At 48.6% G+C, this 27,034-nt stretch overlaps 11 protein-coding genes across 11 annotated transcripts; 8 read left to right on the forward strand and 3 right to left on the reverse strand.

The window, feature by feature from the left end:
* Nucleotides 1–27: 27 nt before the first annotated feature.
* spb1 (rRNA methyltransferase spb1) lies at nt 28–2,719 on the forward strand (the record flags this gene model as incomplete). The annotated part of the gene is made up of 4 exons (XM_748348.2): nt 28–170; nt 235–384; nt 440–2,105; nt 2,166–2,719. The coding sequence occupies exons 1-4, from the start codon at nt 153–155 to the stop codon at nt 2,717–2,719; spliced, it is 2,388 nt and encodes a 795-aa protein (XP_753441.1). The 5' UTR covers nt 28–152.
* A 368-nt stretch (nt 2,720–3,087) lies between these two features.
* On the forward strand, nt 3,088–4,943 carry dot1 (histone methyltransferase DOT1; the record flags this gene model as incomplete). Its single annotated transcript, XM_748347.2, has 2 exons — nt 3,088–3,920; nt 3,980–4,943. The coding sequence occupies exons 1-2, from the start codon at nt 3,376–3,378 to the stop codon at nt 4,941–4,943; spliced, it is 1,509 nt and encodes a 502-aa protein (XP_753440.1). The 5' UTR covers nt 3,088–3,375.
* A 578-nt stretch (nt 4,944–5,521) lies between these two features.
* Nucleotides 5,522–6,477, reverse strand: AFUA_5G12120 (ATG16 family protein; the record flags this gene model as incomplete). The annotated part of the gene is made up of 3 exons (XM_077804864.1): nt 6,173–6,477; nt 5,740–6,095; nt 5,522–5,680 (listed from the first exon to the last, which is right to left on the reverse strand). Exons 1-3 carry the CDS (start codon nt 6,255–6,257, stop codon nt 5,522–5,524), a joined length of 600 nt encoding a protein of 199 aa, XP_077661000.1. The 5' UTR covers nt 6,258–6,477.
* A 1-nt stretch (nt 6,478) lies between these two features.
* rab7 (Rab family GTPase YPT7) lies at nt 6,479–7,607 on the forward strand (the record flags this gene model as incomplete). Its single annotated transcript, XM_748345.2, has 6 exons — nt 6,479–6,772; nt 6,852–6,905; nt 6,972–7,055; nt 7,125–7,304; nt 7,371–7,523; nt 7,593–7,607. Exons 1-6 carry the CDS (start codon nt 6,743–6,745, stop codon nt 7,605–7,607), a joined length of 516 nt encoding a protein of 171 aa, XP_753438.1. The 5' UTR covers nt 6,479–6,742.
* Nucleotides 7,608–8,210: 603 nt separating this feature from the next.
* AFUA_5G12140 (DMT family transporter) lies at nt 8,211–10,106 on the forward strand (the record flags this gene model as incomplete). Its single annotated transcript, XM_077804865.1, has 6 exons — nt 8,211–8,642; nt 8,766–9,083; nt 9,139–9,144; nt 9,199–9,271; nt 9,334–9,749; nt 9,819–10,106. Exons 1-6 carry the CDS (start codon nt 8,526–8,528, stop codon nt 10,104–10,106), a joined length of 1,218 nt encoding a protein of 405 aa, XP_077661001.1. The 5' UTR covers nt 8,211–8,525.
* A 535-nt stretch (nt 10,107–10,641) lies between these two features.
* AFUA_5G12150 (PH domain-containing protein) lies at nt 10,642–12,601 on the reverse strand (the record flags this gene model as incomplete). The annotated part of the gene is made up of 3 exons (XM_748343.3): nt 11,743–12,601; nt 10,934–11,683; nt 10,642–10,869 (listed from the first exon to the last, which is right to left on the reverse strand). The coding sequence occupies exons 1-3, from the start codon at nt 11,989–11,991 to the stop codon at nt 10,642–10,644; spliced, it is 1,227 nt and encodes a 408-aa protein (XP_753436.2). The 5' UTR covers nt 11,992–12,601.
* A 1,663-nt stretch (nt 12,602–14,264) lies between these two features.
* AFUA_5G12160 (glycosyltransferase family 15 protein) lies at nt 14,265–17,858 on the forward strand. Its single transcript, XM_748342.2, has 5 exons — nt 14,265–15,107; nt 15,188–15,595; nt 15,646–15,732; nt 15,790–16,201; nt 16,262–17,858. The coding sequence occupies exons 1-5, from the start codon at nt 14,836–14,838 to the stop codon at nt 16,601–16,603; spliced, it is 1,521 nt and encodes a 506-aa protein (XP_753435.1). The 5' UTR covers nt 14,265–14,835; the 3' UTR covers nt 16,604–17,858.
* A 194-nt stretch (nt 17,859–18,052) lies between these two features.
* AFUA_5G12170 (uncharacterized protein) lies at nt 18,053–21,285 on the forward strand. The gene is made up of 2 exons (XM_748341.2): nt 18,053–18,156; nt 18,217–21,285. Exon 2 carries the CDS (start codon nt 18,502–18,504, stop codon nt 21,055–21,057), a length of 2,556 nt encoding a protein of 851 aa, XP_753434.2. The 5' UTR covers nt 18,053–18,156; nt 18,217–18,501; the 3' UTR covers nt 21,058–21,285.
* Nucleotides 21,286–21,355: 70 nt separating this feature from the next.
* AFUA_5G12180 (Ran GTPase-binding protein YRB1) lies at nt 21,356–23,063 on the forward strand. The gene is made up of 5 exons (XM_748340.2): nt 21,356–21,470; nt 21,530–21,825; nt 22,042–22,300; nt 22,358–22,486; nt 22,548–23,063. Exons 2-5 carry the CDS (start codon nt 21,541–21,543, stop codon nt 22,616–22,618), a joined length of 744 nt encoding a protein of 247 aa, XP_753433.1. The 5' UTR covers nt 21,356–21,470; nt 21,530–21,540; the 3' UTR covers nt 22,619–23,063.
* A 569-nt stretch (nt 23,064–23,632) lies between these two features.
* Nucleotides 23,633–25,016, forward strand: AFUA_5G12190 (putative transcription initiation factor subunit (TAF30); the record flags this gene model as incomplete). Its single annotated transcript, XM_748339.2, has 6 exons — nt 23,633–23,639; nt 23,762–24,161; nt 24,258–24,419; nt 24,497–24,637; nt 24,725–24,796; nt 24,876–25,016. The coding sequence occupies exons 2-6, from the start codon at nt 23,988–23,990 to the stop codon at nt 25,014–25,016; spliced, it is 690 nt and encodes a 229-aa protein (XP_753432.1). The 5' UTR covers nt 23,633–23,639; nt 23,762–23,987.
* A 656-nt stretch (nt 25,017–25,672) lies between these two features.
* On the reverse strand, nt 25,673–26,649 carry AFUA_5G12200 (phosducin family protein; the record flags this gene model as incomplete). Its single annotated transcript, XM_748338.1, has 3 exons — nt 25,673–25,688; nt 25,748–25,977; nt 26,047–26,649. 3 exons carry the CDS (start codon nt 26,647–26,649, stop codon nt 25,673–25,675), a joined length of 849 nt encoding a protein of 282 aa, XP_753431.1.
* Between the last annotated feature and the right edge of the window lie 385 nt (nt 26,650–27,034).

Consider the following 27,034-nt stretch of genomic DNA (forward strand, 5'->3'; position numbering starts at 1 on the left):
GAGGGAGGAGGATAACACGCTGGATAAGCCTCTTTGGTCATTCTCTGATCCTTCGTTCGCTGTAATTTTTTCCCCTGTAATCATCATTCCGACTTATTTGTCGTGCACTTCCTGGATCTTGTCGAGCCTGTCTCGACTACCCATTTACAGAAATGGCGATCCAAAAAAAGGTATGACATGATCACTTGATTCCCTTCTTATGTTGGGAGACTTCTTTGCGCTAACATCGACCAGCACGGTAAAGGTCGTTTGGATAAGTGGTATCGCCTTGCGAAAGAAAAGGGATACCGAGCAAGAGCTGCTTTTAAATTGATCCAGCTAAACAAGAAGTATGGTTTCTTGGAAAAGAGCAAAGTCCTTCTGGATCTTTGCGCGGCTCCGGGCGTACGTTTAGTCACTCCCTTTTTTTCCCGCTGAGTTTTTGCTTATGATAAATTAGTCGTGGTGTCAAGTAGCGGCAGAGTGTATGCCCACTCAGAGCATCATTATCGGTGTCGATCTCGCCCCAATCAAGCCAATTCCTCGAGTCATTACCTTTCAAAGCGATATTACAACAGAAAAGTGTCGCGCGACGATCAGACAACATTTGAAGCACTGGAAGGCAGACACTGTTCTTCACGACGGAGCTCCAAATGTTGGTACAGCGTGGGTTCAGGACGCTTTCTCCCAGGCGGAGTTGGTCTTGCAGTCGATGAAGTTGGCCACGGAGTTCCTGGTAGAGGGTGGTACCTTTGTCACCAAGGTCTTCAGATCGAAGGACTACAATCCTCTGCTCTGGGTTTTCAAGCAGCTCTTCACGTCTGTGGAAGCGACAAAGCCTCCTTCTTCCCGAAATGTTTCCGCAGAAATCTTCGTCGTCTGCCGTGGATTCAAGGCTCCAAAACGCATTGACCCCAAATTCCTCGACCCCAAGCATGTTTTTGCAGAATTGACAGATTCTACGCCAAATAACGAAGCGCGTGTATTCAATCCGGAGAAGAAGAAGCGGAAGAGAGAAGGCTACGAAGAGGGTGATTACACACAGTTCAAGGAAATACCGGTCACGGAGTTCATCAATACCACTGATCCGATCGCGATTCTCGGTACTTATAATAAGCTCAGCTTCGAACAATCTCCAGGGGGAGATCTTGCATTGGCGACATTGAACAGACTGGAAGAGACCACGGACGAGATTCGAACCTGCTGTGAGGATTTGAAGATTCTAGGCAAAAAAGAATTTCGGAGCCTACTCCGATGGCGCTTAAAGGTACGTGAAAAGTTTGGGCTTGTAGTCAAAAAAGGGCAAGCCAAGGCCGATGAACCTGAGGAGGTCGCAGAGGTAGCTCCCATGGATGAGGAGTTGGCCATCCAGGAAGAGCTACAACGTCTCCAGGAGAAAGAGAGCGCCAAGCGCAAGAAGGAAAGGCGCAAAGAGAATGAGAAGAAGCGCAAAGAAATAATACGCATGCAAATGCATATGACAACCCCTATGGACATTGGCATGGAGCAACTTGGGCCCGGTGGCGACGACGCAACTTTCTCCTTGAAGCGAGTGGAAAGAGATGGGGCAAGGGATGTCATTGCGTCTGGAAAGCTAGCGGAAATTGAGAGTGACAGTGAGGACGATCAAACGGAATCTGATTACGACGAAAGCGATGACGAAGGCGACCGATTGGAGAGGGAACTCGATTCATTGTACGAACAGTACCAGGAGCGCAGAGAAGATCGGGACTCCAAAGTGCGGGCAAAGAAAGCGCGAAAAGACTACGAGGCGGAAGAATGGGACGGCTTCTCAGACTCTGACAAGGAAGACGATGAGGAATCGGAGGAAGACGGCGCGTCCCAAGCGGTGGTCAAGCCAGCACCTCCTAATTCGGGAACACTCTCCAGCAAGGCCGCGATGTTCTTCGATCAAGACATTTTCCAGGGTCTAGGTGATGTCGACGACGTTGAGGACGAGGACAGCGCAATCGAAATGCAGGAGGACGACAAATCCGCTAAGAAGGGCTCTGCTTTGGAGAAAAAAGCACCCAAGGAGGCAAAGAAAAAGGCGCAGGCCCCTGAGGACTTTTCAGATAGCGACCCTGAAGAGCCTGACGACCCACGAAAGAAGAACGGCCAACTCGGTATGTTTCTATGAGTTGGTACCTTTCAGCCGGAGTCACTAACATCTTTTTTCACCCCAGATATCGATATCATTACCGCAGAGGCCATGGCACTTGCCCAGCAAATGGCCACCGGTGAAAAGAAGTCCCAGGACATTATTGATGACGGCTTCAATCGGTACACCTTCCGGGATGTTGACGGTCTCCCCGAATGGTTCCTCGACGACGAAAACAAGCATTCTAAGCCCCAACGGCCTATCACGAAAGCGGCTGCAGCCGCAATCAAGGAAAAGCTGCGTGCCATCAATGCTCGGCCCATCAAGAAGGTGATGGAGGCTAAGGGCCGTAAAAAGATGAAGGCAGCTCAGAGACTCGAGAAACTGCGCAAAAAGTCTGCTTTGCTGGCAGATGACGAAGCGCTCAGCGAAAGGGACAAGTCGCAGGCCATTGCGAAGTTGATGAGCAAAGCGGTCAAGAAGAAACCCAAGCAGCAGGTGAAGTTGGTTGTTGCTAGGGGAGCCAACAGAGGTATCTCCGGTCGTCCACGCGGAGTGAAGGGCAAATACAAGATTGTGGACTCGCGCATGAAGAAGGATATCCGGGCTCAAAAGAGATTGGCGAAGAAGAAGAAATAGACGGACAGCAGAGTATGTGTATAATATTGGCAATTCTCAATCATACTGCCGTCCATATAAACTACAGTTTGATACCCTCAGGGCTGGCTTTACTTCTGGGAAAAATAGCAACAACCATAGGTATTGCTTGAATTATGATGGTAAATCCCCTGTTCTATCCTTATATGTATGTTCGCATTGACCCTCACAACAAAAACATGAGTAGCACTTTGTACATAGATAGTCGGCTGTGAATTGATGCTATTCCCAGCGTGTTGGGAGACCCCACAATTGTGGAGATGGCGCATGGATTGTGCATAAGTACCTAGTGAATGATAATGCACACACTAAGCCTAGTATGGAAACTCTAACCTGCGGGTGGCAATTGTCAAAGACTTTAGTGCCTTGGGGCCTGAGGCTATCAGTGAATGACTTGATCATTTGTCTTGGCTTGCTCACTTTTCGCGGCTCTTCTTCCCTTCTCCTTGTGCTCTGTACTCTCAAGTCATTTTTCCCTCTATTATTGCATTGCATTTTTGTTGATCATTTTGTTCATGGGGCTTTTGCATTTGCACTCCATCTCATAGCGTGTGCTATTACCTTCTTTGTCCATATTTCTAGACGCGTCAACATATTTTTACCTCCCCGCCGCATACTGATTTCGCTAACTCCGCTCCATGGGATTTTTCGATCACCTCCAGAAAGGAGGGGCTTTTTCGCTGCAGGCTCAAAAGCCACAAATTCGTAAGGTTGTCCAGACCCGGCCCCCGCCGCCCTCAAGATCTTCCTCGCACACCCCCGTCAGATCATTGTCGCAGACCTCACCCCCGGGGAGAGTTAAAAGACCACGAGACTCCACTAGCCGGTCTGTCTCGAGAGATCCCGATCATCGCCCATCGAAGCGTTTAAGTACCCCGTTGCGAAATAGGAAACGGCCAACTCCTGAACAACGGTTTTCGAGTGACGATGACGCAAGTGACACGGATACATCATTTGAGTTGCGCAAGCGGGCAAGAACGGAGGATAGTGCGGAGCCTGACCTCGCGAGGCGCATACGGTCTTTGAAAGCATTTTCGGAGGAGAATGTTAAACCACTGCCATTGGTCCACGCTGCAGATATTACATCCAAACAAAAAGCCGGAAACTTCAGACGAGCGTTTGGAGGGGCAGACCGGCCGACGGAGATTCTTCTGCAGTATCCCAGTGCTTCACTTAAAGAAAGGTTTGCACTTCAGGTCTAGTGATACCCGTAACCCAGTCTAACTGCTTGATATGGTGTAGATTCAACCTCGTCGTGCCACGCGACAACGATGATTTTAAGCCTATCGATGATATCGTCCATGTTATCGACATCGTTTCTGAGAACTATATTCCTGAGAGTGAGGCGGATTTCTTCAACAATGAGTCAACAGGTATCAAACGGAGGTTGCGCCGAGCTTTGGCACATTCGTCAGAGACGGAATTCCGAGAAGCCGTGGCCAGCTACAATCGTGAGATCGAGCGTTTAAGACGTAGTGGGGCCATTGCTAAACATTTGGACGCGACACATCGGTTGAACCTGCCGCTTGTAGAAAGGATATTGACACAGATTTACGCCCGTACTGTATCCCCTCGAGTTGAATCTCTTCGCCGATACGAAAACGGAACGGATAACGTTTACGGAGAGCTCCTACCTCGTTTCATCAGCACGATCTTCAAAGAAACTCGGCTAAAATCGGGGCACGTCTTTGTCGATCTTGGATCTGGAGTTGGTAATGTCGTTTTGCAAGCTGCGCTTGAAATTGGATGTGAAAGTTGGGGCTGCGAGATGATGGCCAATGCTTGTGACCTGGCAGAACTTCAGCAGACCGAGTTTAGAGCACGCTGCCGGCTCTGGGGTATTGCGCCAGGGAAAACAAACCTTGTCCGTGGCGACTTTCTGCAAGAGCAAAGCATCATTGATGTTCTGAAACGCGCAGATGTTGTTCTGATCAACAACCAAGCCTTTACACCTCAACTCAACAATGAGATCATCAATCACTTCTTAGATATGAAAGAGGGCTGCCAGATTGTGTCACTCAAGTCTTTCGTTCCTGCCGGTCACAAGATTCAGTCTCGCAATCTGTACTCCCCGATCAACCTTTTGAAGGTTAAGCAGTTGAATTACTGGTCAAACAGTGTCAGCTGGACTGACGTTGGGGGCACATATTTTATTGCCACCAAAGATAGTTCCAGGCTCAAGGCTTTTGCGGATAGCATGGAATGAGCGAACTCGATCACTGCAGCATGACTGATCCCATTACCGTTGCATGGAATTACGACTAAGGGTCCACAACCCCCTAATATGCTTGACATTCTGATTTTTATGTGATTACTTTTGCATTGGGTTACCCCGTATATATCAGCATGTCTGTTGAAATTCCTTCGGGTCATGCCTTGGAGCAATGAGTTTTCTATTGGAATTATTCTCTCTTGTCCCTTGATATCTTTTTGTTATGATGATCCACCATCCTTTTGACATATTCCATCAATCCCATCTCAAGATAGCCTTCATGTCATATTACTCATGTACGCGAATCTTACGGGTGAAGGCCCATTTGTGACCAGTGAAGAGACGCGTGCTCTCTGTGGCTGCTGTGGCGAGCCGGATTGACTTTTCGGTGGACTCTTGGATACCATTTCTTGTATGAATAGATGAGTTAGTTAGATGGGGACGATATCAATTTCATGCACATAGAACATTGTTAACCGGGAATAGATTGAAGCTGGAAGCTCTTTTTGAGACTCCGAATCCCCCAATTAAATGAAGAGGACTGGTCCATATCACCCCGTTGGTGATGCAGCTCAAGAGAATTTTGAGGCATCATTCATGGCCTCTGCTTCTCTGCCAATCCTAGCCATCCAGCGATCAATCAGCTCCCGGTTCTCCCGCTGCAGCCTGCTGGATCGCTCTTCGGCCATGTTAAGCTGCAAATTCAGAGAGGCGAGTTCGTCTTGGAAATCCTACGAAGCGACCGTGTCAGCAAACGAGTGGCGGCATGGCGGATGAATGAATGACATGCCTCGAGTAACTTGGCCTTCCCCTTCAATTCTGCGTCCCTATCCTTTACACGCATTTGTAGATGAGTTACTTCACTCTCCAAAACATGGATACGTCTGCTATCTTGCGTGCTTCTCTTCCGTAGCTTCTCCAACTCGGTGCTCAGCTCAGTTAGCCGGGCCTGCAACTCCGAACGAGCACGTTGGGCTTCGGAAAGATCCGCACGTGTAGCTGCTAGAATATCAGGAACAGATGGACCTGCCAACGACTTCCCAGCTGCAGGGATCGCTGTATGTTTGTCTCCAGTGCCTGTGAGATATTGGGCACCTTGAGCTCCGGTGGATGCAATACGGCTAGTTCGATCGGCTAGTTGCGTATCTAGTCGTTCATATTTCGTTAGATTATCTTCTTACAAGAGCTTCACAGTAGGCAGTAGACCTTATCCGGTGGCATACAAGCATTATAGAGAGCGACATTTGCCTTTTCCCGGCGATCGCGAGCAGCCAGCGCGGCGGAGTACTCGTTCCTCCAGTGAGCCATGTGATAGTCTTCCGGCGATGAGGCGGGACAGTTGACAGCGCTTTTTATCGGGTTACGAATACATTGTTAACCGTGTAGATAGTGCGGATAAAGGAGTAGGGCGAACTGGCATACAACGCTCGATGTGGAGTCTTCTACTGTGACATCCCATGGCATTTAAGGAAATGGTCGTCGATAAGTGACGATAACGGATAATGTCTCTGGCATCCTCTTACACCGCTTCGGCCACCGCTCGGGCCATCATGCATCATCGAACCCAACGGTCCCAGTTAGCGTCGGCTCATCACTGCAGGACCCAACAGCAGCGCTGCTAACTGTTGCTGCTCCTCATCTCTACTACATACGTCCAGTCTACCTCTACCCCTTCGCCCTTTGACAACTGCAGGCTTTCTCATTCTCTGGCACTACTACGCTTTTGACAGGCTTTCCGCATTCTCCTTGTCTTTTGCTAGGATTATCCTGCCTTTCCCCCACTCTCCACCGCGATGGCGTCACGCAAGAAGGTCTTGCTGAAGGTACATCTTCCTCATCCACACGACAGTCAGGGTCCATGAAATTGCTGGGCATTTACTCACGCCTCTTTGGAAATTCTAGGTCATCATTCTGGGCGACAGTGGTGTTGGCAAAACGAGCTTGATGAATCAATATGTCAGTGGCCTCATTTCGGCGATCGATGGATATCGTCCAAATTGTTAACCTCCATCCGATCGATAGGTCAACAAGAAGTTCAGTGCAAGCTACAAGGCCACTATCGGCGCCGATTTTCTCACGAAAGAGGTGCTCGTAGACGACCGTCTGGTAACAATGCAGGCATGTGTACCCATAGCTCCCGTATTCGCGGAGAATTGCGAATTAACCTGTTAATAGATCTGGGATACTGCGGGTCAAGAGCGATTTCAGTCTTTAGGTGTTGCATTCTACCGGGGTGCGGATTGTTGTGTTCTGGTATACGACGTGAATAATTCCAAGAGCTTCGAGGCTCTCGACAGTTGGCGCGATGAATTCCTCATCCAAGCTAGCCCCCGCGACCCGGAGAGCTTTCCTTTCGTACGATCCCACCTGCCCCTAACTGACCTCTGATGTGCAAACGGGCAGATGGTAACCATTTTGCAGGTTGTGATCGGCAACAAGATTGATGTGGAGGAAAGCAAGCGGATGATTTCTTCGAAACGCGCCATGACTTTCTGCCAATCCAAGGGCAACATCCCTTACTTCGAGACAAGCGCTAAGGAAGCAGTCAACGTGGAGCAGGCTTTCGAGGGGAAGGTTTTTTTTTTTTTTTTTTTTTTTTTTTTTTTTTTTTTTTTTTTTTTTTTTTGGCTTGAACATGAACAGAGAACGCTATGCTAATATGCTGAAAGTCATCGCCCGAAGCGCCCTGGCTCAAGAAGAGGCTGAGGAGTTCAACGGCGAATTCAGCGATCCCATCAACATCCACCTCGATAGTGACCGTGATGGTTGTGCTTGTTGATGCGCTTCGGCGATGGCCATGACTTTTGAACGATTTACAACACCGCTGCTATTCATTCATTCGTCGTGCGTTTGTGGTTTGTAGAGCTGTTTCTTTCTTTGTTCCATTTGGCGAGCTTGGAGGATTGTACTTTCTACGATAGTTTGGGATCCATATATACCTTCAAAGTTCCTCGGTGTACCAAGTTGCCTGTTTCCTATTGTTCTATCGGGTCGGAAAGGGCAGCTTTTGACTCTTCTTTTCTTATCGGTGGTGACCTTTTTTTTCGCCTTTTTCGATGGCGTACTCAATTAATCGAGAGTCACACACATAAACCTGCTGCACATGCACTTAGTATCTTTGTAGTCCCTATCATTAAACTGCAAATAATGATATTGAACTTTCAGCGCAAGAAGAAGCAAAAATGGTACAGGTATGCTGAGTAGCAGCTGTGATCGAGTCTCGTGCCTTATCAGGGCGCGCTCGTGATGCTTGGCATATATTTACCTGCTTCGGGATTACCAACATCTCCATGATCGGAATGAACCCCCGCTTCAAGGCGATCACGCTGAAACACTCCGGACCAGGCCATCTACCATTGACACCGCCTGTTTCCAACTGCGATTAATGGACACGACTCTCAATCCTAGCGTTGGCGCGTCACGGTTTGCAGGATATCGTGCTCCATGATCCACGATCACAAATTGGTCTAATCGGTCGGGTACCTTCAATCAATGACCAGGCGTCGCTCGTTTCTCCAGCTCATCTTTATGAAATTCGTTCTATCACCATAAGTTTTTCAATACTACAACTTGCCCATGGAGACATATAGTTGGCGTGGCCCCAGCTGGACTGGGGTCGCAAGACGGTCGCTAGGCATCTGTCTCCTACTCCTCGTGGTGGTCTTGTGGACGGCGTCGAACTTTTTGGCCAGCGTATGTGCATCTCGAGAAGAGAACTCTCGAAATGATTCTATTTGATGCTATACATCTGTGTCTTCGTTATGGCTGGCATCCTGCTATACGCGTGCTGACTGTACATTTTTCCATCCCTTCTAGACCATCTTCGCGGATAATTCATACTCGAAACCGTTCTTTGTGACCTACACCAACAGCTCGCTATTCATTATTCCTCTCTTCTCGATCATCCTGGGCAGACTATTCAAATTATGGCGCCAGGGTAGATTGTCTCAGATCGATTCTATTCAAAGCCTGTTGCTCCATCTTGATTCGCACGATTCGAAGCGCGAGGCACTCGACGTGCCGCATCCTTCCTCTTTCGCAGATAGACAACAGAGTGAAAACGAAGTTGATAGCTATGGCAAGCTTGGCTTGAGGGCAACTGCGAGATTGAGCTTCCAATTTTGTTTATTATGGGTAAGGAGTCAACATGACAAGGACCTTCAATATACAAGCTAACAAGCATGAACAGGTCCTTGTAAGTGAAATATTGCCAACCCACCTTCTTTGAGCCGGCGCCTGACTTGTACAGGCGAATTACTTCGCAATGGCCTGTCTGCAATACACAACAGTAGGAAGTACCACGATCCTAACTTCAACTAGCGGTACGTAATCTGCAATCGCACAAAGACCGATTGATAAATCCTAGGCTAACACATCCCTCCAGGAGTCTGGACCCTCATCTTCGGCGCAATGATTGGGGTGGAACGGTTCACCGTCCGCAAACTTGCCGGCGTTATTGCTTCCCTGATTGGAATAATCCTCATCTCCCGCGTAGATCTGTCGTCAACGGACTCCCCGCCCGGAGATGATGGCAGTTCAGGTACCTTCCCCCACAAGACGACCGCCGAGATTGCTCTTGGCGACGCCATGGCCGCATTCAGCGCAGTCATGTACGGCGTCTACACTATCGTCCTAAAAAGACAAGTCGGCGATGAGTCGCGGGTCAATATGGTGCTGTTCTTCGGGCTAGTGGGACTCTTTAATATGCTCTTGCTCTGGCCGGGATTCGTCATCTTACATTTCACCGGGATCGAGCCGTTCGTTCTCCCTGATACCGGGAGAATATGGACTATAGTGCTGGTAAGGAATACGTCGTGACAATAACGTGACCCACTGCGGCGCCATGGACTGACGTTCGCATTCCAACAGGTAAATTCATTTTCATCACTGGTTTCAGATATATGTTGGGCGTACGCGATGCTCCTTACCACTCCGCTTGTCGTGACTGTTGGGCTGAGTCTGACCATCCCCCTCTCGCTTGTGGGTCAAATCTTCCTGCAGGGACAGTATTCGAGTGCTATATACTGGTTTGGTGCCGCTATAGTGTTTTTGTCATTCCTGGTGGTCAACCATGAGAGTCGGGATGATAAGCTGGAGGCAACCTCGGCGGCTAGTTACGATGCTGTCCCTGGTGACGAGACAGGTGATACCGCTTGACGAAGAGTTCCCTTATGGTTTGGGCTGAAAGTGAAACTTTACACGTCTTTCACACATCATTATCCTTCATATACAGAAGACCAATAATGCATTAAGATTATTAGACGTCATACAACCAGGTTGTAACACCAATTAGACACTGATTTCCGTCGTCCATTGCCAGTGGAAGAACAATGACGAAAACAAGCAAGGAAAATACCAGAAGGAACGAGATCATTATACAGCAAACGCAGTCAAGACTTGTCATCAAAAATTGCCATGAACTCGACGATGTTGAGTAGTCTCGAGATCCCATAAGAGCAATACAAGAAGGGATGACAAAAAGGTAATAAAAGAACAGCCATCACAAGAAGGGGTATGTACGTCATGAAAACAAATATGATAGCAAGGAAGAAACGCTGTGCAAAGGAGAGGACCCTAGATCACTCAAGATCTGCAAACGAGTGAAGAATATTCTTGGAGTGAAAGGAATGAAAATTGAGATTGAGCCAGTAGTCAGCATATGTGTTTGCTTGTTCCACATCAAAGTTAATATTCATGGTGCAGATGCTCCTGGTGCAGGCTCCAACCTCTTGCGCGCAACAAGAATACTCTTCAAGGAGCCTAACCAATTGGCAAGAGATTCTTCGTCAGGTGCGCATAATCGGTACGATTTGTCTTCCGCGATTATCTGAAGACAGAACTTCTTAGAACGTGAAAGAGGGTCAACTTCAGCCGCCTCGATGACCTGAGACATGGGCAAGATTTTGATAGCGGAGTACTCCTATTTCTCAATGTTAGCTTGTTGCCCAGTCCCGCTTGAGAAAACATGGTTAGGTCTATCGTACTTGCTCATCCTTATAGAACCCAAGGCTCTTTGGCCTCAAGACAACCCACAGACGCTTCCACTGGCGCACTGCGCCTTTGATTCGAAGGCACTGGAGATAGCCGTTGCAAATAACTCTCTCTGGATCGCGGAGGATACCCAACTCCTGGCTGCGACCTACATCTCGCGGTTGGAGTTGTTGTCCACCCACAGGAGCCGAGGTAGACAAATTCTGCAGGGAACGGTTGGGCTTCATGTGAGTACTGGAGTTGCTTGTAGGTCCATCAGACCACTCCGAATAGGAAGTAATCTCGTTTCCCGAGTGGTCCTGTAAGGAGCCGTATCGAGTGGAATAGCGGCCAGGTGAAAGTGACCGTCCCAATTCAGGCGAGCTGGCCCTTCCCGGATACTCGAATTCTGAGTGATCTGTAGTATCCTCGATGTGCTGCCTATTCGTTGCCGGCACATTTCTATTCCGCGACAGAGCCAAGAAGGCTTCCTCTTCCTCGTCCGCACGAGTTTCAGCACGAATACGTCTAATCCAGTCCTCTGCATCCTTCTCCGACAAAGCCTGGAAGCGGTAATTTTTGGATGGCGAGAATATACCGAAGACGTGTTGTCGAGACGATCGCGGGGATTTGACCGGAGCAACCGCTGTGACTTCCGAAAGAGTTATGGAAGCCCGAAGTCTTGTCGCTTCCTCATCTTTATATACAGACAGGAGGTTCGGGCGGAGGACGAGGTAGGCGGGCTTCCAAGAAGCTCGGAATGCCTAAAAAGCATATATATTAGGACATAGCAACTAGTGCTTCTGTATCGAAAGGGACTTACATGCTTGTGTTTCACTCGACGATGCACTTGCCCGGTTTTCAAGACTCGATCGAATTCAAAGCTACCATTTTCGTTGACTGGAGAAAATGTGTCCAAATTGACATGGCCATTGCGAAAGGCGGGGGAAGGGTGTATAGGCCGTAAAATTGTAGACTGTTGGACAGTGCCGTCGGGAAACTGAATCGAGGGAGCTTTCATATGCGCCTCCGAGATTGGCGGGCCTGAACTCGACATTTTTTGATCCATCATGATCGCAGACTTTCTGTCAAGGGACAAGATTGAGATTATGAAAAGTCACGGAAGTTTAGTATGGAGACCACATGCCCTGGCCGCAAGTTGAAGTGAAAAGGTATCTATGATGAGGATCGTAATTCAAAATTGTATGACCGCATCTGAACAGTCACTGCGAACAGGTCCCTATGAAATACAAGAAGGGCACCTGAGAACGTAGGCAGAAACAATGGAAATATTTCTGACTAGTTCCCAGGTAAAGGGCAACTTTCTCTCTGATTGTCTGCAGAGCGCAGGATAATTTGACGAGGCAGCGTCACAAGGACTAACGGTCCCTCCCACTGTCCTAGGAGGGGTGAAATGAACCCCGATTTTGAAAGAAATTAAGATGCGGCGATGACGGTCGCGTGGAGAAAGACCTCAGGGTGCAGAATGCGCCTGCACTCAATGAGTGACGGCACTCTATTGTTTTGTTCGTTGTGATGAAGCTGTATGTAAACAGGAAATGTATTGGGAAACAATTACCCTTCTCGAAGGAAGTTCCTCCATCACAGTCCCATGGAACGCATGGGCGGCTTTTAATGAGTACTTGGGGTAGATCATCCGACAGGAGATGCTTCGAAGTCTGGGACGTCGGGTGAAGCTGCTTACTAGATAACTACTAAGGAGTAGACCACCATTACTTGCTTGAAGTGAGGGCGGCAACCCCCCCGGTTCTGATTCAAGTTCTGTTTCGAATCAACTCCTTTTCTACTGGTTGGTTGGACTTGAATCTGCTTCGCCGTAGACTGGAGGCAATACTACTTTTATTCCATCGCAGGCTTCACTGATCTGATTATAGAATCAACCTCTCGTGAATGACCGACGTTACTTTGCACTACTTCACACTTCAGTATCTGCTGTACTTGTCTTCTCAGGGGTGCATACCTCTCTTCCTATGCATAAATGGTGTTGGATTCAGTAGTAATAGCTTAATACAAGAGTAGGCTTGCTACTAAATAGATGCTTTTAGTGGTCGGCCAAAAGAGGATTATTGGATAACCCCTTATTTCTAATTCTGGATGCAAGTATCTCAACTATCTGCATGAGTGAGGGTATGGGTAAATACTAGATCGCTATTAAGAGAAAGAATAATAGCAAATCATTTCATTTCACTTCTTGCTATTGTAGATTTGAGCTTATGAAACTCCAAGGACAGCACACTAAGTTCTGACTACCATTTCTAAAAACAACGACGCACTAAACAACGGTCCAGACCCTTCGTAGGTCAAGGGCAAAATAGAAAAAAGAAAAAAAAAAAAAGAAAAAAAGGAGGCGAAAGAGGCCACCTTGACAGATCCTCTTGACTAAGGGTCACGTGTGGGTCTGAAGGGTTCGACTTCTGAGAGGTACTCCCTACCTGAAGTTTATATCTTCTCATAGCTTATTACCATACCTTTAGCTTAATGTACATGAATTCCCAAGTCATGAGGTATGGTAAGGTACGGTAGGTACAGGTACCTACTAGGTAGGGATGAGCCACTCATTGGTGGTACTGAGGGAAGATCCCTCCAGTCGAGGCTGTCATTACTTTACATTTCTTTCTGTATCATCGGGCCGATAGTCCATCAAGAGCACACCTAGGAAGGACACTGTAATAATGGAGGATTAAGATGATAGGGGCGTTACCTTAGTTTTCAGGAAAGCACACGCACTCACAAAAGACTACTCGCTCGTATCCCAGAATTGTGGAAGAATCTCCTGATCAATACCTTTACTAATAACACATCCTCAATGCACTGTGTACTCCCTTGTACCTCTGTAATTATCAGTTATGTTGGCAAGCCCAAATGTGACTACATATGCATGCTCCAAAGATTAAAACTGCTAGTCAGCTAATATCAATCTTCGTAGTTGACCCTGCATGGAGAGTGCGGAGTATTATGCGCTGCGTACTCCAGGAGGTACGTGGTTGAATATCCGGATAGAGAAGAAGTGATGTCGATACCTTGAGTTGCGTCTCCACAACTATCACTTATCAACGATCTGATTCATCTCATCATTGAGACAAAAATCATACTGACTCAGTAGTATTCTGATACTAGGTGAGGTAGTAGTCTGTTGCGAATTGAGGGAGAATCGAAGGAATTGCCTGTTCCTTTTACATAGGTTATATGTAGATTATCTATTCCGTACTGTCTGGTGGTATTACGGTTTGAGCCGCTTGTAAACTTACCATTCCGGTGTGACAGTGGACCAGAGCGAACGGCTTGCGCCTCGTTGGGCTTGGCGGAATCTCCCAATTCTCCCATCCCCAAAACCATACCCTCAAACCTTCGCCCCGTCGTTGGATGCCTCCCGCAATTTTTCCACCTCCCCATCCAGTTCTTCCCCCCAACCCCATCCTTGATTGATGACCTCGTCGACTACCTCCGTGTCTTTGGCCTCACTGCTTAGGACAACGGTCCGCTGCGTTGCTTTTAACGCTTTTCGCACCTGCTCGCATCAGGTCGATTGAAGAGGGAAAAGTTGGAAAGAGAAAGGAGGTTCTCCTCCGGCCACTCGTTTATCATTGCTGGTCTTCTTTTCTCTCTTGATTGCGAGATATTCTAAACTTGTTCTATACTCTTGTATTCCCATTCCTGTCCATATTTCGGCGATCTGCAGCTGGTATACATCCATCAGCTTCAATCCCCTGTTGTCTCGCGTGCGGATTGTTGCAAATCGCTTCAGCATCTATCCTCTGCTCATCAACCACGGCTTTTGTTCAGACTCGGCTGCTTGTCCGGACTCGGACAGAGCCTTGAATCTACCGCTGGAACCTGACATTGGAGTTTGGCGTCGAGTTCAAACAAGTCGACGCAGCGCGGAGACACTGCCATCATGAGCTTCATTCAGCGTATTGCGAAACGGTTGCCCTCAACGCCGAATCTACCCTTCGATGACAGCTCACGCGAAAAGGCTCGGAATTTCTCCAGATTCGCTTTCCTGAAGCGCAGGATACGCCTAAAGGGCAACTCGTCGATATCCATACCCCTTGGCTTTGTTCTGTTATTTCCGTGCCTTGTGATCATCCTCATTTTACTCTTATTCGTACGACATCCATCCTCTCCTGGTGGGATTCTCATTCCAGCAGGCACTCCGCCCTCGATCAGGTTCGACTCTCACCCACAGCCCCTTCACCGTGCCAATCCTCAAAGCTACCTCAAAGCTAATGTGCCATTCTTTGCTACAGGAGAATAAGTGAGAAATATGACAAGGTCTTCGCTACTGGCTGCTTGCCAGTTGAAGAGGTGCCCCCTGACTATAAGCGGGCGAATGCTGCGTTTGTCGTTCTCGCCCGTAACAAGGAATTGGAGGGTGTCGTTCAGTCACTGAAATCTATCGAACGTCACTTCAATCGCTGGTTCCACTATCCATATGTATTCCTCAATGACGGCGACTTCGATGATGACTTCAAGGCCACCGTCAAGAATTACACGAGCGCCCCTGTGGAGTTTGGCAAGATCGATGAGACCATGTGGGGTTTCCCTGACTGGGTTGACCACGAGGTTGCCAGGGAAGGTATCAGAAAACAAGGAGATGCTGCAATCATGTATGGAGGCATGGAAAGTTACCATCATATGTGCAGATTCTATTCTGGGTAAGTTTCTTGCGTTTTGTCGTGGTTAGCTATGATTGACGTGACGACAGGTTTTTCTACAAGCATCCTCTCCTCATGAAGTACGAGTGGTATTGGCGTCTTGAGCCAGAGATCAAGTACTTCTGCGATATCACATAGTACGTATAGCACCCCCGTCTTTCCAACTGGCCGCATCCTCTAATCATTGACAATAGTGATCCTTTCATCATGATGGCCGAGGCTAATAAGACTTACGGTTTCACTATCGCCGTCAAAGAACTCCGGGAAACTGTACCCAACATCTTCCGCTACGCATCCGCATATATGCGAAAGAATAATCTCAAGTCGAAGGGACTTTGGGAGATGTTTCTTGAGAGGCCTGAACAGGAGGAGCCCAAGCCAGAAGAAGAACAGAAGAAGGACAAGCTTCCCGACGAGATACTCCTTACCGATCCAGGCGAGAATACTCTTCCTGAAGTTGATCCAGAGGCTATGGAGGGCGAGAAGTACAACATGTGTCATTTCTGGAGTAACTTCGAAATCGCACGCCTGGATTGGTTCCGCAGCAAAGAATATGAGGATTTCTTCGAGATGATGGACAAGAGCGGGGGCTTCTGGATGGAGAGAGTAAGTTCGCAATTGGTTCGTGTCTTATTTGGCTGGACTGACACCTCCTTTTCTAAACAGTGGGGTGATGCGCCTATCCACTCGCTAGCCGCTGGCGCTCTCTTATCTCCCAGCGACATCCACTACTTCCGTGATTTTGGCTACCGTCACACCACGATCCAACACTGCCCTGCAAATGCGCCTGCGCGACAACTACCCCGAATTCCATATCTGGAAAAGACCACGGTGGATGAGAAGGCGCGAATCGAAGAAGATGAATATTGGGCGACTTTTGACCCCGTCAAGGAGAACGGTGTCGGTTGCAGATGCAGATGTGATACTGATATTGTGGATGTTGAAGGCAAACAAGGCAGCTGTCTCGCCGAATGGGTAGAAGTTGCTGGAGGATGGGCATCTCCATAGACCTGATTTGCCTCTGGAACCCGTCAATGTACTCTGTATAATGTTTGCAACACCCTTTCCATGCCTACTTGTTCGATTATGAGCGCTACTTGGGTCGCCCTGGGAGTTTTTGGCTTGGGCCTGCAGAATGTGTTGGTGGTGGGGTTCTTCTGGACGGCGTTTTAACGGATCTGACGACTTCTCATATGGAAGACGGCGTGACACCCTCATATTGACAGGTTCATCTAGCGTGCTTCGTACATCTTGTTTGGATTGCCACGTTCTATAATTCTTGTGGAAATCTTCATCTCCGTTCAGAGAATACCCTGACCGACTTTCGGAAGCATTGTCTCTTGCGCATACTGATCCGACTCTTCGACAATGCAGCTTTCAAAGCTGTGTGTGGCTCAAGCGCGGCCAGCGACCGACTCGTGTAGAGTCTTCTTTCTGCAGGCCCCTGTTACCAGACAGCTGCCTTGGAGACTCCTCCGTCGGCCGGCCGCGGTTCTGAGCGAGTGCTGTTCTCAATCGCCATTCGCTGAAGCCCCCAAGTGAGCATCCTTGGCAACAGTGTGGGAATAGTCATGCCACAATATGGCCATCTCGGATTCTCGAAGCCTAGCACTATATGTGAACCGAGGATGACACAGCGGCGATGTGACCGTTATTGAGGCCTCCGATATCTAATGCTTAAATCCCTACATTTTTTCCCCATGCCTCTTTGGTATTCTCTGTCTCCTTGCAACCCAGTATCCCCTTCTTGTTTCTGCCGTTCTGCATTTACTTCTGACGACTGTACATATTGTCCCCGGTGAGCCCCCGTTGACGAACGGCCTGCCCTCCATATGCGTCATTGAGTCTCAAATAATACACTGAGCATGACTTGTTTATAGAACATGAGCTGATCCATCTTTATGACGTTTCGCAAGATCGAACTAGTGTAAGCTTGGACGTATTGTTGTGATCATGCATTCACAGAAAGGACTAGCCTTCATCCCCCGAGCACTTCCTTCCAGAGACGAGTCAAGAAATGGGAGAGGATGGCATCATGTTGAGCGGCATTGGAGTACGGGTTAGATACAGATACCTCGGATCCAATAGTAGAGTGGAGGGCCAATCCTCCATACTATGGATGGACATCTACAGTAGCCCTGGCATAGAGGTACTCTCTCAGTCTAGGCTTGTTTGGGTTTAGCCGAGATACTTTTTTTCGTTATCAGTTACTCCAACAATGATAACGATAAGCGACTAAATGATGATGTCACATCCTAATGGTTAAAACAACATGATGAGGTAACTGCAGTCTTAGGATCTAATTGCTGCCTAGGGCATACTGGACCTGAGCTACCTAGTCAACTTCCACCTGACTTCGATAGTCCGGTCCTTATAACTATCTACACGGGCTTTGTAGTACCCAGTCATCAGGTGTCATGTGCGCCGCCCGCCGGTGGCAGCTGTTCTTGCTATCTACATTGACAGACACAATCTGTTCCCCTAACCTACTAAAGTAATTACTGCTTTAGAAATTAATCTGTTAAAGATTCCTCATACACTGATCTACTCTTTTCTTTGATGTAGGACAAGGGTTTTTATTCCTGGATATTTCCATCATTCAACTAACTTCTGTGCCTTAGTGCACCTGACTTCTCCGCTTAGCCCGGGAAGCTTCCCCTCCGCTGCTATAGTAATCATCGGGCATCCGCTTATTAGGCAGGGTTGATCTGGGGAGTTCACTGACAAGCTGTCCTTTATCATTCTCAGATAGAACTGGGCAGAGCTTCCCCTGTGAAGTTAACGTATCCCCCCTTTCAGATCTGTCCACTAGACTTAAGTCTTCGTTCTCTGTACTCCACTGAGACTACGCAGTCAACCTCCCTGCTATAACCATCTTTTCTCGATGATAACCGCACTCTGAAAACATGGCTGACTCTCCAAAGCCTTACTCCAGACGTCCTTCTGTCTCAGGCACACCCCACCTCCAATATCCAACGTTCCCACCGCTAAGCGGCTCCGTTGAAGAGTGGTTATCACGATCGAGACCTACAAGTATGACGTCAACTCCGGCGGCAGAACACACCAGCCGATCATTGAGCGAAAGTTGGGCAGCCTTGAGTACTTCAGATGCCCATTCTGAGGATGGCACTCGTTCTGAGCAGACTGACGCGGGGTCTCTGATTGATCAGACCGGCCCCGACGACGTTGCCAGTCTCGATGACCAGTACAGCTGCAGCGAGGCCGACGCTGTTGGCGAAGACGACACTGATGAGGAAGAATATAATCAAATGATCACGAATTCCGAGTCTCAGGAGCTTCCTTCCCTGTTTACTCAAAACGGTGATGCCATCGACGGTAGTAACCTTACCGCTAAGACGACCTTTTATCAATCGAGCCAGTCGATTCAATTCGTTGAACCTGAGCAGTGGCCTGAAGCCGAACGAGTAGAGCTGAAACACACTATCCGGGTTATTGACAGCCTTGAGTCCACAGAACTTCTAGAGGATCTTGGTTGCGACTATCAAGACTCCCTCCTCACAGTCACAGTCCAACAGACAATGACAAAAAGAAGCCTCGACACCGAGAAACCGTTTCGTGTCCTGTATATTGGGCACTCTGATTACCGCACTATAATACTGGACAAAATTGGCGATGTTCTAGTTTCAAGCTCATGCAGCAGCTATGAGAGTAGCTCCGCAGAGTCTTCCAGATACCATGTTGTTCCCACTGCATTTGGTGCAGGGGCCGTACCTAATTTTGCAGAACTTCTTCCGATCCATGTGCAGCTCATTGTCGACGAGTGTGTACAGGCTTCTTCCGACGCTGAGACTGACTATACTGGCTCGATCAGCCTGATGTTCAAGAACCGGCCCCCATGCACATCTTCTTGGAGCGGATGTGACTACACCGTCTCATCCTCTCCAGACTGGACACTCCCGGACGTAGCCATCCTCTTCCTTTCGACTATGGATTCTCCTGATGCTGTGGAAACGCAAAACCTAGCCCGTATCTTCATGGAAAGACATGGGGTTCCGACATTGATGATCTCGGAGAAGCCGCTATGGAAGATGTCGAGCGAACCAATCCCTCTGAATTACCATAGTCTTCATATGTGTCTGGAATCTCGCCATCCAACTACCGGGAAGAGTACAGTTCTGAGGAGGTACCCCATCGACCTGAAGACTTTCGAGAGCATTACTCCTGGGCAACTCAACCGGAACCTGGCTTCTCTAGCAGAGGTTCATCCTCGAGAGCCATCCAAAACCCGAGTGCACCTATCAGGTTCGCCAGAAGAGATGAAGAAGAGATTCTTCACCGCGGAGATCTTCAACAGGGCGCTCTCTAGTGTTCATTACCGAAATGACGACCGCGACTGGACCCCCCTCCTGCGTTTGAGTATCATGACAATCGTTTTCGTCACAGCTATCACATTGTGTTATTCGGCTTTGCAATTTACTACTGTGTCCCTCTTAGATCTGTTCTCTCATCCCACCTTCTCGAAAACCCCATCTCCTGCTGTAGCGATAAGCCCCTCCAGCCTTCTTTTTATGGGGAGACCCGGGCAGACTTCTCTTTCACCGCCGTCCGCATCTGTGGAGGAGGTACGGCTGCTCACAAGTCAATATTCCAGTCGATCTCACATCGGGAACACTATTAGTGGAGTCACATCTGGTCCTGCGCAGGAGGCGAATTCGAGCCAGTTCCAGATACAGGTAGTTGGTGATTGTCATCTTATTCTAAAGCCTCCGCGTACTTTCTTCAGCATGAAGAAGCAACCAAAATTCGATGTGAAAATCAGCAGGAACAACGTTTCTCTTGCTTACGAGTTCTCCAAGCTATTCGAAGGAGTGTACACGCTTAGATTGGACAGGGGAGATGCTTATGGTGTTGTCGACATCATCATCACTGCAGACATAAAGCCATTCCTCAACCAGTCCATGTCAATTGATTTGGGGACACCGTGGCTCAAGATCGCGAGCTGGAAGCGAGCGGCACAAGCTATTACATCCCAACTTGCGCGAGACTTGAGTTCGGCGCACACCGGCCTGTCAGGGGCATATAGTCGGCTGTGCACCGATTTGCAATTGATGATGGGAGATGTAGTGAAGAAGACGCATTACTTGCGACATGAAGCCGATATAATTCGGCAAGGTTCTGCGCAGTTTTCTCTGGAGACGAAAGAGGTAGTTATCTCTACGTCAAAGCAACTTTCAGAGGTCGTCAAGCGCACTGCTGTGCAACCATTTCTGGCAGCCTCATCTGTGATACAGAGTCACAGGGACAGATTTAGCAGAGAGGCCAGAGGGTTCATGGACAACACATGGAACAAAGTCAGCACCTCTGCCCGAAATCTCAACCTTGAGGCCCTCAAGCACCAAATGCGAGACGCTAGGAAATGCGACACTTTGGATAGGGCTCAGAGAAGGGTAAAGAATATGATGAGGCGAAAAGCTTCCTCACACCTGGAAGATTCGTCATAAATACTGCTGTCGGCGAAATTTGACGTCTAGAGTTCATTACTTTTATTCTTTCTTTCAATTGTCCTGCTATCTTTGCTTTGGGTAATTTTTCAGGCGATAGGGACGGACGGATGGTCATGACTCATAAGCACAGGTTAACAGGTTTATGAGAATATGGTTTATGTGATAACAATTACTGGAACAATTGCTACTTGACGCTTTCACGCATCTTTGCACACTGTATGAAATGGCCTTGAGCCGTGGCACTAGTGGAGTAATTGTAGCCTTAGGCTACACTGCTGGGGGCCCAGGCATGATTATTTTGTGAGCGGGACGAACTCCCCACCATTGCAGGCCCTGAATCAAAACATATTTTGCCTCTTCCTTTCACTACCTTCCACCACAAATAAACCTTTCTCTTATCCGAGTAGCAGGTAAATTGATCTTCGCTCGAAACTTCAAATTTCAACTTACAAAACTCCCAGAAACCCAGATCCTTCCACCATGTCTGACGTCGCTGAAACCAAGTCTGACCCCGCCACCAACGCTCCTGAGGCTCAGAAGCCTGAGGAGACGACCACCGCCGCCAACACTGAAGAGTCCAAGCCTGCGGAAGAAAAGACCGTGACCGAGGCTGCGGTTGACACTGTCAAGGATACTGCCACCAAGACATCCGACAGCGTTTTCTCCATGTTCGGTGGTGGTCCCAAGAAGGAGAAGAAGGAGGAGGCTGAAGATGCTAAGGATGAGCCTTCTGGTTCTTCTAAGGCTCAACAGGGTGAAGAAGAGGTGAGTTTGCTTTTTCTACACTGGTGTTTGTCTTGCTTTGATGCTTGTTGCTGGTTGTCTTGATACGGTGGCCCTTCCTCCGGATTGCCCTTCAATCTTTTTACCTTTTCTACGCGTATGATAGACAGCATTTTTGGAAAGCTGGTTTCCCTAGAGCGATATCAGCTGTGATACATGCTCTAGACGCTGTGAACTGACAGTTTTTGATCAACCTAGGATGAGGCGCCCGAGTCCCCTGATGTCCATTTCGAGCCCGTTATTCGCCTGACGGAGAAGGTCGAGGTTAAGACCAACGAAGAGCTTGAGGAGCAGGTTTTCAAGATGCGTGCCAAGCTATTCCGATTCGACGCTGAAAGCAAGGAATGGAAGGAGCGTGGTACCGGTGATGTTAGACTTTTGAAGCACAAGGAGAACCATAAGACCCGGCTAGTGATGCGCCGAGACAAGACTCTCAAGGTCTGCGCTAACCACTACGGTTAGTCTCTATCTACCACCCAGTGAGTGGATTGTCTTGCGGCTAATGGTTGTTCAGTTGTTCCCGACATGAAGCTCAAGCCCAATGTTGGCAGTGACCGCAGCTGGGTTTGGAGCGTAGCTGCGGACGTCAGTGAGGGTGAACCTGAGGCCCAGACCCTGGCCATTCGTTTCGCTAACAGCGAGAGTAAGTCCTGGATGATGATAAGCTTGGGGTTTATTCAATGTTTGCTAATCAGACATTACAGATGCCAATCTCTTCAAGGAAGCCTTCGAGAAGGCCCAGCAGGAGAACGAGAAGCTCATCGGCCAGCAGTAAGAAGTTGCAGCTCCACGCCTCCTGGAGATTGCGGTGTCTTTTGTAACCATTTGCATTTCGATCCTATCTCGACAAGTTTTGACTTATGGCCTGTCCCTGAACTCATCTTTACCCCATCGATTCCATTATTCCCCGCCACAGCATCCTCTTGTCAATCCCCCTCCCTTCTTCCCCCGCCCCCGATGTTTTCACATGAGTGCGCGAATGATTCTGCAAGCTGGTGACAGTGAGAGGCTGAGTCAATCGAGCATCAGATTCAACGTGCCCTCGTCGTCTGGCAGGTGATATCGCGTGCCTTAAGACGTTCGAACCAATTTGGTGGTAGATAGACATACTATCCCCTCGAATATACGCATGAATACACCCCACGTTTATGTACGAATTTTCCTAATTTTTAGAACTGCTCTGTGCACCGTTTTTCTGCAATGATTGCTTTTGTCTGCGCATCCTCAATTAGCAGGCTTTGGATGTAGGCGGAGGTTCTTGTAATTCAGTATCGCTATGACTTAGTCGTGTGGTTAAAGACATGTATCTTCTCGTAGTCTTCGTGGTACAGCCAGTTGAGTTCCAATTGTTCTGGAGGTTTGGATGAAGGCGACCTTGGCCGTATTCAAGCACTCTGGTGGCGGTTAACACTGCCCACTGCTCTCTGCCTACTTTCCCCCCAGACAGCATCGACGAGGGCTTTCACATTACGCCTTTACTTTCCTCTCACGTTTCTGTCTCCTCCATTCATCCTTATTCGAGGTATCTAAAAGTAGAGCTGACTTGCAGCTCACTACAGCTGGTCGACATTGAACACTTGTATTTCAGTTCAAATTACTGATTTCTCCGCAGGCTTGGCGCTAAACATCCAACCTCGCTTCACCTTGATTCGCGCAACCCTTGAACCCAATAGCTCTTTGTCTCCCATTGCAGTACTCTGCAGTAAAGACACCATACAAAAGACCGCTCTTTTTCTCTTCCTAATACCTCCGATCTACGGTCAGCCCAACAGAGGCCCGCTGGCAAAATGCCCGATGTGAGTCCGTCTGAATCACCCGATGTTCCTGCGTTATACCTTCCAATGCTTAACGCAGATACCGATGACCTTGCTGCTATCGCATGATGCTGACGCCGATTGTTTTTTTCCCTGCCGCGTAGGTTAAGAGAACAGTTCGGCTGGTGACAGAGCAGCATGTTGTGTACGTCACCTTCCCTCATACTCTACCGTCGGAGCCGCGCAAGAGCCATACCTCTCCCCATGCCTTTCTATACACTTTGTCTGAATGCATTGCGTACACGTGTGGTCGGAACGTTGCTACGCGCTTCTGTTTCTACGGGACTCCGTGCATAGAGCTGGTGGTGTTGCCTTGTGTGTTTGGTGGTGATGCTGACGCTTGCCCTTGCTTACTCTAGGAACAAGGACTCCGGTGTTGAAGGATTCCCCCTGCGGTCGTGGTCGATTGAGATCTACCTTGTCAATGAACACGGCGAACAGGTGCCGGCGAACGTCTTCGACAAAGTGACATACACGTTGCATCCCAGCTTCGGGGACCGTGCGGTTCAGAGTACGTCGCTTCCTTTACGGCCCTGCTATCAAATTCTTGTCACGCCAAGAGGGCAAAGGGACGACCAATGAATCGAGACTGACACACAGCGCGTCAAACAAACAGCTTTCAAGAACCCCCCATTCAGAATCTCGGAGGAAGGATGGGGTGAATTCGACCTGCAGATTGGTCTCACTGCCGCCGATAAGGAACACTTCCTCACGCACGACCTGAATTTCGCACAGCCGCGCTACGAGTCCAAACATGTCATTGTGAGCACTACCCCTTGTGTTCTCGCGCGACTTATTTCACCGAGTGGCACATGTACTCATTCCTTTTATCTTTGCAGACGTTCAAGAACCCCAAGCCAGCGCTGTTGGCTTTACTGCGCGAGTCGGGACCAGTACCCGGTGACGAGAACGGAGTGAAATCGAAACGTGCCGCAGGAGGCGAGGAGGGATCGAAAAAGAAGAAGCGGACGGAGAAGAATGTGAGTCTGGTTTCTCTCCTCCCAACCGAGGAGGATCCTCTCGGGCGAAGACAGTACATCAACTAATCTAACCTCCTCCCGCACCAGGTCGACATGGACAAATTGGCAGATGGCCTCCAAAGACTTGGAGAAGACGACCTCCTCCAGGTCGTGCAGATGGTACACGACCACAAAGCGCCAGACTCATATACCAAGAACGATGTCGAGCGTACGTCTTGCCGGTCATATTTTTTTTCAGATTGAAGTTATCTTTGAGAAACAATTGCTAATCGGTATTCACTGGCTTGCAGAAGGCGAATTCCACGTCGACCTTTATACCCTTCCGGACAACCTGATCAAGATGCTGTGGGATTTTACACAAGAGAAGGGGGCTTTGTAGTCGCTTTCTTGTAATTTTTTCTTCTTCTTCATTTCCTTTTCTCCTTTTCCGAACCCCGTATTCCAATTGTGTTCTTATCTTCATAACTTCTTATTTCTTCCAGGTCATGTTATTTTTCCGGCCCACTTATCCTGATTTGTATTTCCACTTCAATAAGGTTGGTTGGGTTTGGGTGGCCTTCATACAGGGGAGATTTCCAAGTAAGGAGCTGGCGAGAGCAATGATCCAAGTGATTAATGAAACAACAAGAGATATGATCAAGGGAAAAGCCTAATTCTAATCAATCGAGATGATAATATCTTCAGTGAAACCAGTCTATCGAAAGATGAACGCCATATGTCCAGAAAACAAAAGAAACTGAAGACCGAAACGATTTGGATATCTCAGAGTTTCATGCAGATGAGGCCGGAGACAAATGAAACAGCACGATACTAGATACGTGGAGAGCCAGAAAGTGAATCAACGAATACCCGCCCAAGAGTGAAAGTAATGCCCTCGTTAAGGAATCAAATGGTAATAGAGGTCAAAACAAGATCCTGTAGAGAAAATGAAAACGACAAGAAGCCCAATGCGCCCGCTGTGCTCGTTGTAGTGGAGCAATGATATTGCATAACATAAAGAGAATCGGGGAAGAGAAGACTTTCAAGAAACGAGGTCTACAGAATCCGGTATCTATGCAAAGAGTTAGCAGACGATGGAACGAAAAGCACACAATCGACGAAAAGACATACAATTTGAGTAGATCTTCCAGACTGTCTGCACTGCAGCTTCGGCCCTTGGGAATCTGCTTCAAAATCTCAACGATAGTAGCAAAGACGTCACCTGCTCTATAAGCCAGCAGAGCCGGGGCGTCAATGTGGTCCATTTCGGCGATCTCATGGTCCAGCTTGATGAAGCGGACGGTTGGTTGTCTGCGAGCAATGGTATCCAGGCAGTCTTCCACGAGGGAGCTGACGTTGGACTGCGGTTATTGTTAGTAGTGTGTTCCACGAGCCTCCATTGCAAGGGGCATAAACCAATATATACTCACCTCAGGGTCATACACACACACCACCACGACCGTATTCGGGGAGACCTTTTCAATAGCATCCAGGTAACCCCCCGCATCCACCGTCTCGACGGACCCGTACATCTTCCTTCGGGGACTGGCACGTCGTAGGTTCCGGTTCTGCAGCTCCTGCATGCGCGACTCGCGCCACTTGCGCATGAACTGCTCCTCGTCTTCGCTGGCAGAGCCATCCGGCGGCGAGTTCTGAAGAAGATTGGCATCATCTGTGATCGACTTGGAGTTGGAGCGATGATGCTTATAGTCCATTCCCGCGGCACCAAGTAGGGTTTTGCGGAAGGAGCGCTTGCGCGCACGTTCGAAGGCCTGGGCATCAGCAATGACGCCCTTGGGCCCGGTGTTGGCGTCGAACTTGGTCCTGGGAACCTGATATGTGGTTGTCCGTGAACCCATGGCGGTATCGTCAAAGTCTTCCGAGTCTGAAAAGTGTGCGTGGTCGTCGTGGTTGGTGTTGTTGTCAGAGGCAGGCTCAGAGTCGCGATCAGAGTTATCTCGATCCTCAGGATGGGTGGAGAACTTCTCCTGATTGTTGGCAACAAGGCTGTTGAACTCGTCTTGAGCAGACATGACGAAAGGAGGGAAGCAGGAGGTGGGGTCAGCGCCCAATTTTAAAGGGTAGGCGTTGATATTCGTGTCCCGAATTCAGCTCGCAGAGGGAAAGTCGATCACGATTACACTTTTTCGCTCTCTTTTTACCACCGCTTCCTTTTTCCCTTTTCTGATTTTTGCCTTCTGGCTAGGGTACTCGAGTTCCGTTCTAGAACTCTAATTCGAGAAGGGAATAAAGAGGAAAAAGCAATTGATGAGAACACTAAGCAGTGCGTGATAGCCCTATGGCCCAGGAATGGCAGAAGGCGAAGACGAGACGGACGACTGCGGTTGGTTTCAGAATCTCTCAAATGTTTCTTTTCTCCCCCTGAACCGCAGTCGGAGTTATGGCCGCTATTGGAGA

Source organism: Aspergillus fumigatus, chromosome 5, assembly GCF_000002655.1.
Source record: "Aspergillus fumigatus Af293 chromosome 5, whole genome shotgun sequence".
In the NCBI taxonomy this organism is placed as follows: Eukaryota; Fungi; Ascomycota; class Eurotiomycetes; order Eurotiales; family Aspergillaceae; genus Aspergillus; species Aspergillus fumigatus.